The sequence below is a fragment of the Rattus rattus genome, chromosome 4, assembly GCF_011064425.1.
Source record: "Rattus rattus isolate New Zealand chromosome 4, Rrattus_CSIRO_v1, whole genome shotgun sequence".
Classification (NCBI taxonomy): Eukaryota; Metazoa; Chordata; class Mammalia; order Rodentia; family Muridae; genus Rattus; species Rattus rattus.
Genome location: NC_046157.1, coordinates 92,983,794 through 93,000,821, shown reverse-complemented (window position 1 = coordinate 93,000,821; position 17,028 = coordinate 92,983,794). Strand labels below are relative to the sequence as shown.

Here is a 17,028-nt window from a genome sequence, read left to right as displayed (position 1 = left end):
GGGGATGTGACTATGTAGCAAGTATTAATTGAAAATTAAAAATAAATTACTTTAAAAAAGGAAAAGAATAAACAATAATTATCAATATTTTCATTATCATCTGTACCACTATCACCAGCACCAATATCATCATAACCTTATATTTTTATATAGATACACTTTATAATAGAGGAATTTAAATTTAAATAAAATTAACAAGTTCATATATCATCAAATATATATAGAATAGCAATGAAATTGAAATAGAATAGTAGTTTACATTTGTATCTTGGATATCATGTTAGGTACATTTGCTGTTTTTGTAAAAGTTCAATCTGTGACCATACTTCTAATTGTTCTTTGCCAGGTGCGAATGGAGTATAAGAAGTGGTTTCATAGGCTGCAGAGAGAAACTGAAAGTGAAAGTACGGAATTGTCTCATTCTACTACTCACACCAAAATGGTAAGTTCAACTCTCCAGGAAGGCTTTATATGACTCTGGGGTTCAGGTTAACTGAGACTCCTGGTTCTCTTATTGGGTTGTCCTTTTCCTCAGCTTCCTCCAGCTTTCTCCTAATTCAACCAGAGGTGTCAGCAGTTCCTGATCACTGATTGGGTGCACCTATCTGTGTCTGACTCTTTCAGCTGCTTGTTGGGTCTTTTGGAGGGTAGTTATGATAGGTTCCTTTTTGTGAGCGCCCCATAACCTCAGTAATGGAGTCAGGTCTTCATGCCTCCCCTAAGCTGGATTCCAATTTGGGCCTGTCGCTAGACCTTCTTTTCCTCAGGCTCTTCTCCATTTCCATCCTTGCATTTCTTTCAGATGGAAAGAATTACAGATCACAGTTTTGACTATGGGATAGCAACCCCATCCCTTAATTGATGTCCTGTCTTTCTGCTGGATTTGGGCTCAGGTTCCTTCTTCACACTGTAGGGTCTTTCATCTAGGGTGACCCGGTCCTTTAAGTCTTGAAATCTCTCACCTCCTAGGTCTCTGATGCATTCTGGCGGGTTCTCCCAACCTCCTTCTTCCTGAGGTCACCTGTTTCCATTCTTTCTGCTGGCACACAGATCTCAGTCATTTTCCCCTACCCAATACCAGATCATGGGACCCTCTCTTCCCCCCATACCCATTCCCTTCTAAGTCCCTCCCTCTTTCCTTCCCACCTTGTGGTTGATTTCTTCTGCCTCAGAAGTGGGACTGAGGTGTCCTCACTTGCGACCTTCAGCTTGTTGACCTTTTTGAGTTCTGTGGACTACATCTTGGGTGTTTTGTACTTTTTTGAGAGGGGGCTAATATCCAATTATTAGTGAGAACATATCTTGCATGTCTTTTTGGGTCTGAGTTATCTCACTCAGGAGGATATTTTCTAGTTCCACCCATTTGCCTGAAAAAACTCAAGATGCCCTCAATATTAATAGCTGGGTAGTATTCCATTGTGTAAGTGAAACACATTTTCTATATCCAGTCTTCTGTCATGAATTGTTTCCAGCTTCTGGCTATCTTAAATAAGACTGCTATGAACATAGTGGAACATAATCCCCTGTAGCATGGTGGAGTATCTGTTGGATATATTCCCAAAATACCTGGTATTACTAGGTCTTTAGGTAGATCTATTTCCAGTATTCTGAGGAACCTTCAATTTGATTTCCAGAGTGGTTGTAACAGTTTGCAATCTTACTAGCAATGGAGGAGTAGTCCTCTTTCTCCATATCCTGCACACCATTTGTTGTCCACTGAGGTTTTGATCTTAGGCATTCTGACTGGTGTAAGTTAGAATCTCAGGGTTGTTTTGATCTGCATTTCACTAAGGATTTGAACATTTCTTTAGGTGTTTCTGAGGCATTTGATATTCTTCTGTAGTATATTCTATTTAGTTCCATACACCTTTTTTTATTGGGTTGTTTGGTTGTTTGGTGTTAGCTTCTTCAGTTCATTAAATATTTTGGACATTAGCCCTCTATCGAATATGGGGTTAGTGAAGATTTTTTTCCCAATCTATAGTTTGCTTGTTTGTCTTATTGACTATCTTCTTTGCTTTACTGAAGCTTTCCAATTTCGTGAGGTCCCATGTATCAAGTCTTGATTTTAGAGCAGGAGACATTGGAGCTCTGTTTAGGAAATTTCCCCCTGTGCCAATGAGTTCAAGGTTTTTCCCACTATCTCTTCTATTAAATTCAGTGTATTGTTTTATGTTGAGGTCCTTGATCCACTTGGACTTTAGCTTTCTGCATGGTGACAAATATGGGTCTATTTTCATTTTTCTACATACAGACAGCCAGTTAGACTAGCACCATTTATTGAAGATGCTTTCCTTATTCTGTTGTATATTTTTGCCTCTTTTGTCCAAGATTAAATGTACATAATTGTGTACTTTTATTTCTGGGTCCTGAATACTACTTCATTGATCAACCTTTCTGTCTCTGTATCAATACCATGCCATTTTTATCACTATTGCTCTATTGTATAACTTGAGATCAGGGATTGTGAATACCTGAGGAGTTCTGTTATTGTTAAGAATAGTTTTTGCTATTCTGCTTTTTTTTTTTGCTTTTCCAGATGAATTTGAGTATTGCTCTTTCCATATGTTTGAAGAACTGTTTTTAGATTTAGATGGGGATTGCATTGAATCTGTAGATTGCCTTTGTTAGATGGCCATTTTTACTATGTTAATTCTGCCAATCCATGAGCATTGGGGATCTCTCCATTTTCTGAGATGTTCTTTGATTTCTTTTTTCAGAGACATGAAGTTATTGTAATACTTATCTTTCACTTTTTTTAGAGTTACTCCAAGATACTTTATATTATCTGTGGCTATTGTGAAGGGAGTTGTTTCCCTAATTTCTTTTTCAGCCTGTTTATCATTTGTGTAAAGGAAGGCTAACAACTTAAGAGCATATCTAGAACAAAAAGAAGCAAACTCACCCAAGAGGAGTACACAGCAGGAAATAGTCAAACTCAGGGCTGAGATCAACCAAATAGAAACAAAGAGAACAATACAAAAAAATCAGCAAAACCAAAAGTAGGTTCTTTAAGAGAATCAACAACATAGATAAACCCCTAGCCAAACTAACTAAAGGGTTCAGAGGTAGTATGCAAGTTAACAAAATCAGAAATGAAAAGGGAGACGTAACAACAGAAACAAAGGAAATTCAGAAAATCATTAGATCCTATTACAAACCCTCTACTCAACAAAACTGGAAAATCTAGGTGAAATAGATGGTTTTCTAGACAGATACCATATACCAAAGTTAAATAAAGGGTAGTCAAACTTTCTAAACAGGCCCGTATCCCATAAGGAAATAGAAGAATTCATTAAAAGTTTCCCAACTTTTAATGCAGATTTAGTGCAGAATTCTATCAGACCTTCATAGAAGACCTAATACTAATACTGTCCAAACTATTCTACAAAATAGAAACAGAAGGAACATTAAACAATTCCTTCCATGAAGCCACAATTACACTTATACCTAAACCACACAAAGACACAACAAAGAAAGAGAACTTCAGACCAATTTTCCTTATGAATATTGATGGAAAAATATTCAATAAAATTCTTGCAAACAGAATCCAAGAACACATTAAAAACATCATTCTCAGGAATTCCAAGTTGGTTCAATATATGAAAATTCATTAACATAATCCACCATAGAAAAAACTCAAAGAAAAAAAACACACGATCAACTACTTAGATGCAAAAAAAATATTTAACAAAATACAGCACCACTTCATGTTAAAAGTATTGGAGGGATCAGGAATTCAAACTCATACCTAAACATAATAAAAACAATTTACTGCAAACCAACAGCCAATATCAAATTAAATGGAGAAATACTTGAAGCACTCTCACTAAAATCAGGAACAAGGATGCCCGCTTTCCCCATATCTATTTAATATAGTACTTGAAGTGATAGCTAGAACAATAAGACAACAAAAAATGATTGGGGGGATACAAACTGGTAAATAAGAATTGAAGATATCACTATTTGCAAATTGAATTGAGTTATTATCTTATGCTAACTTTCTTTTTAGGAATATCTACTTTCAGCATATCTAAAGGGACTAAAACCAATAGAAGTGTGGTTTGGGGGACACCTACATTTAGTAGAGTGTCTGTCCTCTAAGCAGAGGCTCAGTTTTGATCCCTGAAACTTACACAAGACCAAAATTATCATGCTTGTACACCTTTGTAATCTCAGCGTGATCACATACAGATGAATGATCCTGTGAGCTCTGTGTACAACTAGGTTAGATGCATTGGTGAGCCCCTGATTAATTAGGGACCCTGTGAAACAATAAATGACACATGATGAAATTATACTGGTGTCTGTTCACTGTCCTTCATTTGTGTGTCCATGAACATGTGCACTAATATAAGCATCCGAATGCCCTCACATGAAATTGAATCACTGTAACCAGTTTTGTGTAGTTATTTATGGCTTTACACCATTTTATCTATCTTGCCTTATGTTATACCATCTAGTTACTGAGAAATTTATTTTCAAGGTAGTACAATGAACAGCCTTGAGTATTATACATGAATAAGAATTTCAAAGTAGTGCATGATAACATGACATCTGGCCATTTCATTGAACTATTATAGTCAGCATTTAGTGGCTACCTATTCTGACAAAGTAATTAATTTGATGTTGAATATTTTACACAATTATTTTACAAATTTAGATTTTTGTAAATGATCTCTTACTTTAAGTCAGCTAACTGACTCCGTAAAATGAATATCCAGGGAACTAAATTAATGTCCCTGTTTCAAAAATTTTATAGTGGATCCTTCACAAAATTGTGTAATATTTCTTTGTGTGTATGTGTGGGTTGTATCCTTAAATATTTTGTTAAATCATTAGCCAGTAATTCCTGACTTTTAAACTAGAAGGTGAAAAAGCAAGCACAGGTCACAAGATGGCATGATAAAATATTTTCCCCTTCTAAGCAATCTCTCTCTGGCCAAAATAATTTATTTTTAAAATTTGTTTTATTGTTTGTGAATTTCATTAATACACATAATGTGTTTTTCTCATATCCCATTTTCTAAATCCATTTTCCATATGTTTGTACCAATTTTATTTCCAAACTATATGTTTTTTTCCCTCCATCTGTATTACCTTGGGTATTTCTTATTTGTATTTTAATTGTTATACCTTTTACTGGTTTCTGGGCCAACAACCCCCTAACCCCTTCCCCTCTGCTCTATATCAGTGTTCCCCTCCCCATCCTCCCCCCATTACCGCCCTCCCCCAACAATCATGTTCACTGGGGTTTCAGTCTTGGCAGGACCAAGGGCTTCCCCTTCCACTGGTGCTCTTACTAGGCTATTCATTGCTACCTATGCAGTTGGAGTACAGGGTCAGTCCATGTATAGTCTTTGGCTAATGGCTTAGTCCCTGGAAGCTCTGGTTGGTTGGCATTGTTGTTCACATGGGGTCTCGAGCCCCTTTAATCGCTTTCAGTCCTTTCTCTGATTCTTTCAACGGGGGTCCAGTTCTTGGTTCAGTGATTTGCTTCTGGCATTCGACTATGTATTTGCTGTATTCTGGCTGTGTCTCTCAGGAGAGATCTACATCCGGTTCCTGTCGGCCTGCACTTCTTTGCTTCATACATCTTATCTAATTGGGTGGTTGTATATGTATGGGCCACATGTGAGGCAGGCTCTGAATGGGTGTTCCTTCTACCTCTGTTCTAAACTTTGCCTCCCTATTCCCTCCCAAGGGTATTCTTGTTCCCCTTTTAAAGAAGGAGTAAAGCATCAGCATTTTGGTCATCTTTCTTGAGTTTCATGTGTTCTGTGTATCTAGGGTAATTTGAACATTTGGGCTAATATCCACCTATCAATGAGTGCATACCATGTGTGTTTTTCTGTGATTGGGTTACCTAACTCATGGTGATATTCTCCAGTTCCATCCATTTGCCTATGAATTACATAAAGTCATTGTTTTGGATAGCTGTGTTCCATCGTATAGATATACCACATTTTTTTGTATCCATTCCTCAGTTAAAGGGCATCTGAGCTCTTTCCAGCTTCTGGCTATTATAAATATGGCTGCTATGAAGATAATCAAGCATGTGGCTTTGTTATATGTTGGGGCATCTTTTGGGTATATGCCCAAGAGAGGTATAGCGGGGTCCTCAAGTAGTTCAATCTCCAACTTTCTGAGGAACCTCCAGACTGATTTCCAGAATGGTTGTAGCAGTCTGCAATCCCACCAACAATGGAGGAGTGTTCCTCTTTCTCCACATCCTCGCCAGCATTTGCTATCACCTGAGTTTTTGATCTTAGCCATTCTCACTGGAGTAAGGTAGAATTTCAGGGTTGTTTTGATTTGCATTTCCCTTATGACTAAAGATGTTGAACATTTCTTTAGGTGCTTCTCCGCCATTAGGCATTCCTCAGCTGTGAATTCTTTGTTTATCTCTGAACACCATTTTTTTTTTTTCCGGAGCTGAGGACCGAACCCAGGGCCTTGCGCTTGCTAGGCAAGCGCTCTACCACTGAGCTAAATCCCCAACCCCGAACACCATTTTTTAATAGGGTTATTTGTCTCCCTGTGGTCTAACTTCTTGAGTTCTTTGTATATTTTGGATATAAGCCCTCTATCAGTTGGAGGATTGGTAAAGATCTTTTCCCAATCTGTTTTGTCCTAACAAGTGTCCTTTGCCTTACAGAAGCTTTGCAGTTTTATGAGATCCCAGTTGTCGATTCTGGATCTTAGAGCATAAGCCATTGGTGTTTTGTTCAGGAAATTTTCTCCAGTGCCCATGTGTTCGAGATGCTTCCCCACTTTTTCTATTAGTTTGAGTGTATCTGGTTTGATGTGGAGGTCCTTGATCCACTTGGACTTAAGCTTTGTACAGGGTGATAAGCATGGATCGATATGCATTCTTCTACATGCTGATCTCCAGTTGAACCAGCACCATTTGCTGAAAATGCTATCTTTTTTCCATTGGATGGTTTTGGTCCCTTTGTCAAAAATCAAGTGACCATAGGTGTGTGGGTGCATTTCTGGGTCTTCAATTCTATTCCACTGATCTATCTTTCTGTCTCTGTAGCAATACCATACACTTTTTCTCACTATTGCTCTGCAACACTGCTTGAGTTCAGGGATAGTGATCCCCCCAGAAGTCCTTTTATTGTTGAGGATAGTTTTAGCTATCCTGGGTTTTTTGTTATTCCAAATGAATTTGCAAATTGTTCTGTCAATCTCTCTGGCTGGCATTTCTGTTCTCTTAGGGTCTGTATGACATCTGTCCAGGATCTTCTGGCTTTCATAGTTTCTGGTGAGAAATCTGGTGTGATTCTGATAGGTCTGCCTTTATGTGTTACTTGACTTTTTCCCTTACTGCTTTTAATATTCTTTCTTTGTTTTGTGCATTTGGTGTTTTGACTATTATGTGACGGCAGGAGTTTCTTTTCTGGTCCAATCTATTTGGAGTTCTGTAGGCTTCTTGTATGTTTATGGGCATCTCTTTCTTTAGGTTTCCTTAGGTTTGATCTTCTCATTTGTGTCCTGGATTTCCTGTATCTTTTGGGCTAGGAGCTTTTTGAGTTTTACATTGTCTTTGAAAGTTGTGCTAATGTTTTCTATGGTATATTCAGTCCCTGAGGTTCTCCCTTCTTTCTCTTGTATTCTGTTGGTGGTGCTTGTATCTACGGCTCCTTGTCTCTTCCTTTGGTTTTCTACATCCAGGGTTGTCTCACTTTGAGCTTTCTTTATTGTTTCTATTCCCATTTTTATTCCTCCACCTGTTCGGTTGTGTTTTCCTGTAATTCTTTCAGGGATCTTTGTGCTTGCTCTCTAAGGGCTTCTACTTGTTAACTTATGTTTTCCTGTATTTCACTAAGGGAGTTCTTTATGTCTTTTTTAAAATCCTCCATGATTTTCAATAAAAATGTATTTTTAAATCTAAATCTTGCTTTTTTGGTATATTTGTATATCCAGTATTTTTTTTGGTGGGAGAACTGGGCTCTGATGATGCCAAGTATACTTGGTTTCTGTTGCTTAGGTTCCTGTGCTTGCCTCTAGCCATTGCGTTGTCTCTGCTGTTTGCTTGTCTTGCTGTTTCTGGGAGTGACTTGTCCCTGCTGTAGGCCTCTGTGTCAGCACTCCTGCAGAACTGTTTTCCTGTTTTCTTTCAGACTTTGCTGAGAACAGGTGCTCGGATTTCAGCTGTGTTGGTACTCCTGGAGACTGTCTTTCAGCTCTAGGTATGGGCAGGAATCAACGGGTCCTGCCTCTGATTGCTCCTAGGTCCTTGCACCCATGGGGCAGAGTTGGCACTAGGCGATTCCCTCTTGGTTTTGGACGGTGAGCAGAGGGTAGTCTCCTCTGATTTCTCAGAAGTATCCACACTTCTGAGGGTCCAGCTCTCTCCCCCACAGGATTTGGGTGCAGGGAGCTGTTTGGCTGGTTCAGTTCAGTCCTGGGCACAGACCAAAACGGCTGTCTGTTCCTAAATCACTATGTCCAGAGGCACTGTGCAGTTTCCCCTTGGCCAGGGATGTAGGCAGAGGTGTGCAGAGGTGGCAGTCTGTCCTGCAGTCTCAATATGTCTGCACTCCTGGGTGTTCAGCTCTCTTCACTACAGGATTTGGGTGCAGGGCTCCTGTTTCTTTTTGGAGGCACTCTGAGCTATGAGTTTGCCTCTTAGCATTGCTTTCATTGGGTATGTTGTATCTTCATTTTCATTAAATTCTAATAAGTATTTATTTTCATTCTTTATTTCTTCCTTGAACAAGTTATCGAGTGAATGTTGTTCTACTTCTATGTGTATGTGGGCATTCTGTCGTTATTGTTGTTATTAAAGACCAGCCTTAGTTCGTGGTTATCTGATAGGATACATGGAATTATTTCTATCTTCCTGTATCTGCTGAGTCCTGTTTTGTGACTGATTATATGGTCAATTCTGGAGAAGGTGCCATGAGGTCCTGTGAACATGTTATATTCTTTTGTTTTAGGATGGAATGTTGTATGAATATCTGTTAAGTGCATTTGGTTCATAATTTCTGTTAGTTTCTCCATGTCTCTGTTTAATTTCCATTTCTGTGTTCTCTCCGTTCACAAGAGTGGAGTCCTGAAATCTCCTACTATTATTGTTTGAGGTGCAATGTGTTATTTGAAATTTAGTAAGGTTTCTTTTCTTAATGTAGGTGCCCTTGCAGTTGGAGCATAGATATCTAGGATTGAGAGTTCATATTGGTTCATTTTTCCTTTTGTGAATATGATGCGTCCATTCTTTTATTATTAGATGACTTTTGGTTGAAAGTTGATTTTATTTGATGTTAGCACGGCTACTCCAGCTTGTTTCTTTGGACCATTTGCTTGGAAAATTGTTTTCCAACCATTTACTCTGAGGTAGTGTTTGTCTTTGTTTCTGAAGTATGTTTCCTCTATGCAACAAAATGATGGGTCCTCTCTATGTATCCAGTCTGTTACTCTATGTCTTTTTACTAGGGAATTGAGTCCATTGGTGTTGAACGATATTAAGGAATAGTGATTGTTGCCTCCTCTTATTTTCATATTTAGAGGTTGAATTATATTTCTGTGTCTCACTTCTTTTGATTTCATGGCAAGAAGATTACTTTCTTGCTTTTTCTACTGTATAGTTTCCCTCCTTGTGTTGGAGTTTTCCATCTCTTATCCTTTGTAGGGCTGGATTTGTAGAAAGATATTGTATAAATTTGGTTTTGTCATGGACCATTTTGTTTCTCCATCTATGTTAATTGAGAATTCTTTTGGATATAGGAGCTGTGGCTGCATTTGTTTTCTCATAGGGTCTCTATGATATATGCCCAGGATCTTCTGGCTTTCATAGTCTCTCTTGAGAAGTATGGTGCAATTCTTATAGGTCTGCCTTTATATGTCACTTGACCATTTTGCCTTAGTGCTTTTAATATTCTTTCATTGTTTTATGTATCTGGTGTTTTCACTATTATGTGACAGAAGGAATTCCTCTTCTGGTCCAATCTATTTGGAGTTCTGTAGGCTTCTTGTATGTTTATGGGCATCTCTTGCTTTAAGGTAGGGAAGTTTTCTTCTATAATTTTGTTGAATATATTTACTGACCCTTTAAGTTGGGAGTCTTCACTCTTTTCTCTAGCTATTATCCTTAATTTTGGTCTTCTCATTGTGCTCTGCCTTTTCTGGACTTTGGGGGTTAGGAATTTTTTGTGTTTTATATTATCTTTGATGGTTGCGTCAGTGTTTCCTGTGGTATCTTCTGCCCCTGAGATTCTCTCTTCTATCTCTTGTATTCTGTTAGTGATTCTTGCATCTGTGATTCCTGATCTCTTGTCTAGGATTTCTATCTCCAGGGTTGTCTCCCTTGTGCTTTCTTTATTGTTTCCATTTTTAAACCCTGGATGGTTTTGTTCAATTTCTTCAACTGTTTAGTTGTGCTTCCTAGGAATTCTTTAAGAGATTTTTGTGTTTCCTCTTTAAGGACATCTACTTGTTTACTTTTGTTGCCCTGTATTTCTTTAAGAGAGTTATTTATGTCTTTCTTAAAGTCCTCCATCAACATCATAAAATGTGAATTTAAATCTACATCTTGCTTCTCTGATGTGTTTGTATATCCAGTATTTTCTTTGGTGGGAGAACTGGGCTCTGATGATGCCAAGTATTCCTGGTTTCTTTTGCTTAGGTTCCTTCGCTTGTGTCTAGCCATCAGGATGTCTCTGGTATTAGTTTGCCTTCCTTTTTCTGACAGTAGCTTGACCCTCCTGTAGCTCTGTGTGTCAGCACTCCTGTAGACCTTTTTTCTTCCTTTCTTTCAGCTGGTTCTGGGAACAGAGGGCAAAATCAGAAAGTCCCCATTCATATTAGTTGAGTAGTATTGCATTGTGTAAATGAACCACATTTTGTGTATCCATTTTTCTGTTGTGGTATATCTGGTCTGTTTCCAGATTCTGGCTTTTACAAATAAGGCTGCTATAAACGTAGAGGAACAGGTGCCCATGCGGCATGGTGTGGCATATTTTGGCTATATTTGCAAGAGTGGTATTTTGTTACCATACCATCAAAGGAAAGTGTTCCTCTTTCTTCATATCCTCCTTAACATGTTACTATATTGAATCGAGTTGGAAAGAGTGGACATCCTTGTCCTTGATTTTAGTGGGATTGTTTTGTGTGCCTCTCCATTTAATTTGGTAGTGGCAGTTGATTTGCAGTAAATTGCTTTTATTATGATTAGATATGGGCCTTGAAATCCACCCCTGAAAGCCCTGAATACAGCACATACCTGAAAATGAGGAAGCTGACCTAAAATCCTACCTCATGAAGATAATAGAGTCCTTTAAAGAGGATATGAATTCACTCAAAAAAATTACAGGAAAACACAGATTAAAAAGTTAGAAGCCCTTAAAGAGGAAACAAATAAATCCTTTAAAAACACAAGGAAACACAATCAAACAGGTAAAGGAATTGCACAAAGTAGTCCAAAATCTATAAGTGGAAATAGAAACAAGAAAGGAAACAAAAATGAAAGCAGACCTGGAAACAGAAAAACTTGGGAAAATGTCTGGAAATACAGATATCAGTATCACCAACTGAATACAAGAGATAGAAGAGAGAATCTCAAGTGTTAAAGATTCTGTAGACAAGATAGTCACAACTGTCAAAGAAATTTCAAAACCTAAAAGAAAAAAATCCTAACCCAAAACACCCAGGAAATTCAGGACACAATAAAAAGATCAAACATAAGAATAACTGGAATATAGGAAAATGAAAAATCCCAGCTCAAAGGATCTGAAAATGTCCTCAACAAAATCATAGAAGAAAACTTCCTCAACCTAACAAAAGAAATGGTCATAAAGGTCCAAGAAGCTAATAGAACACCAAACAAATGGGACCAGAAAAGAAGAATTGTCACATAATAACCAAAACACTAAATACACAGAGCAAAGAAAGAATATTACAAGGAAAAGGGGGCCTAGTAACATAAAATTTAGAACTATCTGAATTACAGCAGACTTCTCAACAGAGATACTGAAAGACAGAAGAGCATGGTAAGAGTAAACCACTGAACTGAGAACGGGACCCCCGTTGAAGGAATCAGAGAATGAACTGGAAGAGCTTGAAGGGGCTTGAGACTCCATATGTACAACAATGCCAAGCAACCAGAGCTTCCAGGGACTAAGCCACTACCTAAAGACTATACATGGACTGACCCTGGACTCTGACCTCATAGGTAGCAATGAATATCCTAGTAAGAGCACCAGTGGAAGGAGAAGCCCTGGGTCCTGCTAAGACTGAACCCCCAGTGAACTAGACTGTCCGGGAGGGCGGCAATGGGGGAGGGGTGGGGAGGGGAACACCCATAAGGAAGGGGGAGGGAAGGGGATGTTTGCCAAATGTACATAAGAAATACTCAAGTTAATAAAAAAAAAAAAAATACAAAAAAAAAAAAAAAAGGGGAACAAGAATACCCTTGGCAGGGAAGAGAGAGGCAAAGATTAAAACAGAGACTGAAGGAACACCCATTCAGAGCCTGCCCCACATGTGGCCCATACATATACAGCCACCCAATTAGACAAGATGGATGAAGCAAAGAAGTGCAGACCGACAGGAGCTGGATGTAGATCGATCCTGAGAGACACAGCCAGAATACAGCAAATACAGAGGCGAATGCCAGCAGCAAACCACTGAACTGAGAACGGGACCCCCGCTGAAGGAATCAGAGAATGAACTGAAGAGCTTGAAGGGGCTTGAGACCCCATATGTACAACAATGCCAAGCAACCAGAGCTTCCAGGGACTAAGCCACTACCCAAAGACTATACATGGACTGACCTGGACTCTGACCTCATAGGTAGCAATGAATATCCTAGTAAGAGCACCAGTGGAAGGGAAGCCCTGGGTCCTGCTAAGACTGAACCCCCAGTGAACTAGACTGTCGGGGGAGGGCGGCAATGGGGGAGGGTGGGGAGGGGAACACCCATAAGGAAGGGGGGGGAAGGGATGTTTGCCTGAAACCGGAAAGGAAATAACACTAAATGTACATAAGAAATACTCAAGTTAATAAAAAAAAAAAAAAAAAAAAAAAAGTCATACAGACTGTAAGAGAACATACATGTCAGCCTTGGCTACTATACCCAGCAAAACTCTCAATCAACACTGATGGAAAAACCAAAGTACTCCAGGACAAAACCAATTTTATATAATATTGATCAACCAATCCAGCCCTACACAGAATCCTGGAAGGAAAACTCCAACACAGAGAAACTACCTACACCAAAAAAGATATTACTCATCTCACAACAGAACTAGGAGTAGAGAATCACACACAAATAAAGCCATCTATAAAAAGCAAACATACCAGAAACCAACAGTCATCTCTTTTTAATATCTCTCAATACCAATGGACTCAACTCACCTATAAAAGGTCATAAATTAACAGAGTGGATATGCAAACAATATCCAACATTTCCCTGCAAATAAGAAACACACCTCAATAATAAAGACGGGCACTGTCTCAGAGTAAAAGATTGAAAAAGTTCTTCCAAAAAAAAGGTCACAAGAAACAAGTTGAAGTTGCTATCCTAATATGCAATAAAGTACATTTACAACCAGATGTTATCAAATGTGATGACAAAGGACACTTTATTTTGATCAATGGGAAAATCCACCAAGGCAAAGTCTCTATTCTGAAAATCTATGCCCCAAATGCAAGGGCACCCACCTTCATAAAAGAATCTTTACTAAAGCTCAAAACACACATTAAACTCCAAATAATAATAGTGGGAGACTTCAACACCCTACTCTTACCAATGGACAGGTTCTTGAAACAGAAATTAAACAGAAACACAGTGAAACCAATAAAAGTTATTACCCAAATAGACTTAACAGATATCTGCAAAACATTTCACCCTACAGCCAAAGAATACACCTTTTTTCAGCACCTCATGTTACCCTCTCTAAAATTGACCGTATAATTTTTCACAAAACAACCTTCAACTGATGCAAGAAGATTGAAATAATCCCATGCACCCTATCAGATCACCATGTCCTAAGGCTGGTCTTCAATAACAGCAAAAGCAACAGAAAGCCCACATACCCTTGTAAACTGAACAATTCTATACTCAATGATAATTTAGTCAGGGAAGAAATAAAGAAAGAAATTAAAGATTTGCTGGAATTTAATGAAAATGTTGACACATCATATCCAAAATTAGGGGACACAAAGCAGTGCTAAGAGAAAAATTCATAGTACTAATTGCCCTAGTAAAGAAACTGGAGAGACATTATAATAGGAACTTAACAGCACACCTGAGAGCATTAAAATAAAAAGAAACAAACTCACTCAAAAAGAGTAGATAGAAGGAAATAGTCAAACTCAGGGTGAAGATCAACCAAATAGAAATAAAGAGAACAATACAAAGAATCGACTAAACAAAAAAGCTGGTTCTCTTAGAGAATCAACAACATAGATAAACCCCTTACCACTAATGACTTTCTATTGTAAGATGATGACTCAGGTTCTCCATTGATGTAGATGTTTCTGTCTTCTAAAGAACACACCTGAGAAATAGTCACTGTCACCATGAATTATATTGTTTTCCTGGATTTGTCACAATCATGCTGTGGTAAACACCATTCACTCTCATGGATAAAATGAGATAATTTCAACAAAGGATAAACAGATGATGTTTCTTTCCATCTTCGGGATAAAATCTTAGACAAAGTAAATACATTTATACCTGTGATGAATAACTACATTTCCATCCAAAATGCACAAAAATGAAACCATGCTTAAGACCAGAGAAGTACCCTTAGTGGTCATCTGATAAAATGATGGAAATAGCACAGGTTCATAAATATTAGCTTCAAAGACTGAAATCTAAGTGAGAGAGAGAGAGAGAGAGAGAGAGAGAGAGAGAGAGAGAGAGAGAGAGAACAAAACAAGAAGTGACATGATAGAGGTTCCAGAAATTGTAGACTTATAATTGTAGACTTATTTTTAAATTTGTATTTAATGACATCTCTTACAACCTGAATCCCTTCTAGTAAATGAGTTGAAACATTCACTTCTATCATACTCATGATTGTGTGATACCATTCATGTATATTTCATATAAAAATAAGTATCGACAAATCAGTGTATATAATCGACAAAGACCATTTGTTGTAATTGTTGTGGTTGTCTTGCTCTTGTTATTGTTGTATGTTGTTGTGTTGTTTGTTTCTTTTGTTTTTAGACACAGTGTGTTCTGTGTACAGTTCTATGTATAGTGACTGCTGTCCTGAAACTTTCCCTATAGAACATTTTGGCCTAAATCTCAGAGTGATATACATTCCACTGCCTCCTGAGTGCTGGAGTGCGCCACCACTGCTGTGATGATACATTTTATAAGATTGAGTCTTTGCTGGTTTTTTTTTTGTATGTGTTTCTGTACATGTGTATGTTCCCATGATTATAAAGCTTCATGTATGCAAATGGGTATGTAAACGCTGAAAGAAGGCATTACACAGGAGGCAGGCAATAGGCAGTGCCAGATCTGTCTATCCTGACCATAGTAACATCCGCCCTAAAAATGGCTCACTCTCAGTGTCCACATTCAAGTCAGCTCTACTGTGCTGTCTAGGTACAGACCTCACAATTTTATGTAATTTCAAGTCTATAGGTGGCCCAGAGATTTATTTTCATTAATTGTGATTTTGAGTGCAATTGGTTTGCGTACTATCAGCCATATTTTATTTGAGCTTCAGTATATATTTTGTATTATTTGCTATATATTTTGTATTATTTAGTTTTAATTTATTATTGTTATTAATTATTATTATTACTATTATAATTGTATTTTATGGTATTATATACTCACATATGTGCACATAAGCATATTCATGAGGAGACTACAATTAAACGTTGGATATTCTGCCATCTAATTCTTTATCTCATTGATTTGACACAGGTTTCTTCTCTGAAAACGGAAGATTTCTGCCAAACAGGAAATCTACATGACTCCAACCCTCAGAATACTAGAGCTGTAGGTTTATATTCAATGCCAACTAAATTTGACCTTGGTGCTGAGGATCTGAACTCGGGTACTCATGCTTACTGGAACAGAGTTGTTAGTGACTGAATCAACTCCTTCTCCAAGCCTCTTATAGTGATTTTTTTCACTAATACTCTGTCATGCACATAAAACCATGTTGCTAGTGTGGTTAAAAAAAAAAAGAACTTTGGTTATTGGTTGCACATTCGATGATCATTTCATTTTATCTCTTCTTGAAAAATTTAGATTTCTTTCCCTACATATCATTTTATATTTCTCTTTCTTGCCTTCATCTATAGCTTTAATTGGTGAGTTACTAGTCTTAATGTTCTAGATCACTGTTTTCTTTTCAATTAACTTTTATTGATATTCACTTCCTTTATAGTGTATACCGCTGGAATATTTTAAATTATTTCTTTAATTTTAAGGTTACAAGATAGTTACATATTTTTTCCTTTTTTCTCCAAGTCTCCTGTATATGTTTTTCTTGGTATTCTTGGCATCTATTCTCATTCATTTTTTAACCTGCATATATATGCTATGCATCACACCACACACACACACACACACACACACACACACACTCACTTATATGCATATATGTAATATATATATATATATATATTCTTACATGCATGAAAACAATCTCCTTGGTCTAAATATTTCTTCTATGTATGTTTTCAGGAGAGAGTTAAGGACAGCCCACAGGGCCTAAGTCTTATACAAAGAATCAGAGGGAATTGCGAAATGGTGAGTTGAAGAAATAGTCTTACCTAGGGAAGAGCATATTAACAAACTATATAATACAAAATCTTCAGCCCCCAAATTATTAAGATATGAATGCCTATATGGGTCTAAGGAATTATCTACATTGAGAGTCCTTGAAAGACCACACCTTTATGGGAACATCATCTGCATGGTGATTCTATGTTCTGAATAGGGCATATTGCATGTCTAAGTGTTGACAGGTTTAATTATAGCATTTTACATTCAGTGTATTTTGCTTTGGTGTAGTGAATAATACCCTATTTCCTTTTATTTGACAT

The 17,028-nt window shown here is 37.6% G+C and overlaps 1 protein-coding gene across 1 annotated transcript in view; it reads left to right on the top strand.

Moving 5' to 3' along the window:
- LOC116899235 (adhesion G protein-coupled receptor E4-like) overlaps nucleotides 1-16,255 on the top strand; it is an 82,722-nt gene extending 66,467 nt beyond the window's left edge. Inside the window, exons 12-13 of the mRNA XM_032900837.1 lie at nucleotides 347-442; nucleotides 15,899-16,255. Coding sequence (XP_032756728.1) covers nucleotides 347-442; nucleotides 15,899-16,069 — 267 coding nt within the window. The 3' untranslated portion in view covers nucleotides 16,070-16,255. The remainder of the gene's footprint in view (nucleotides 1-346; nucleotides 443-15,898) is intronic.
- The last annotated feature ends 773 nt before the right edge of the window (nucleotides 16,256-17,028 follow it).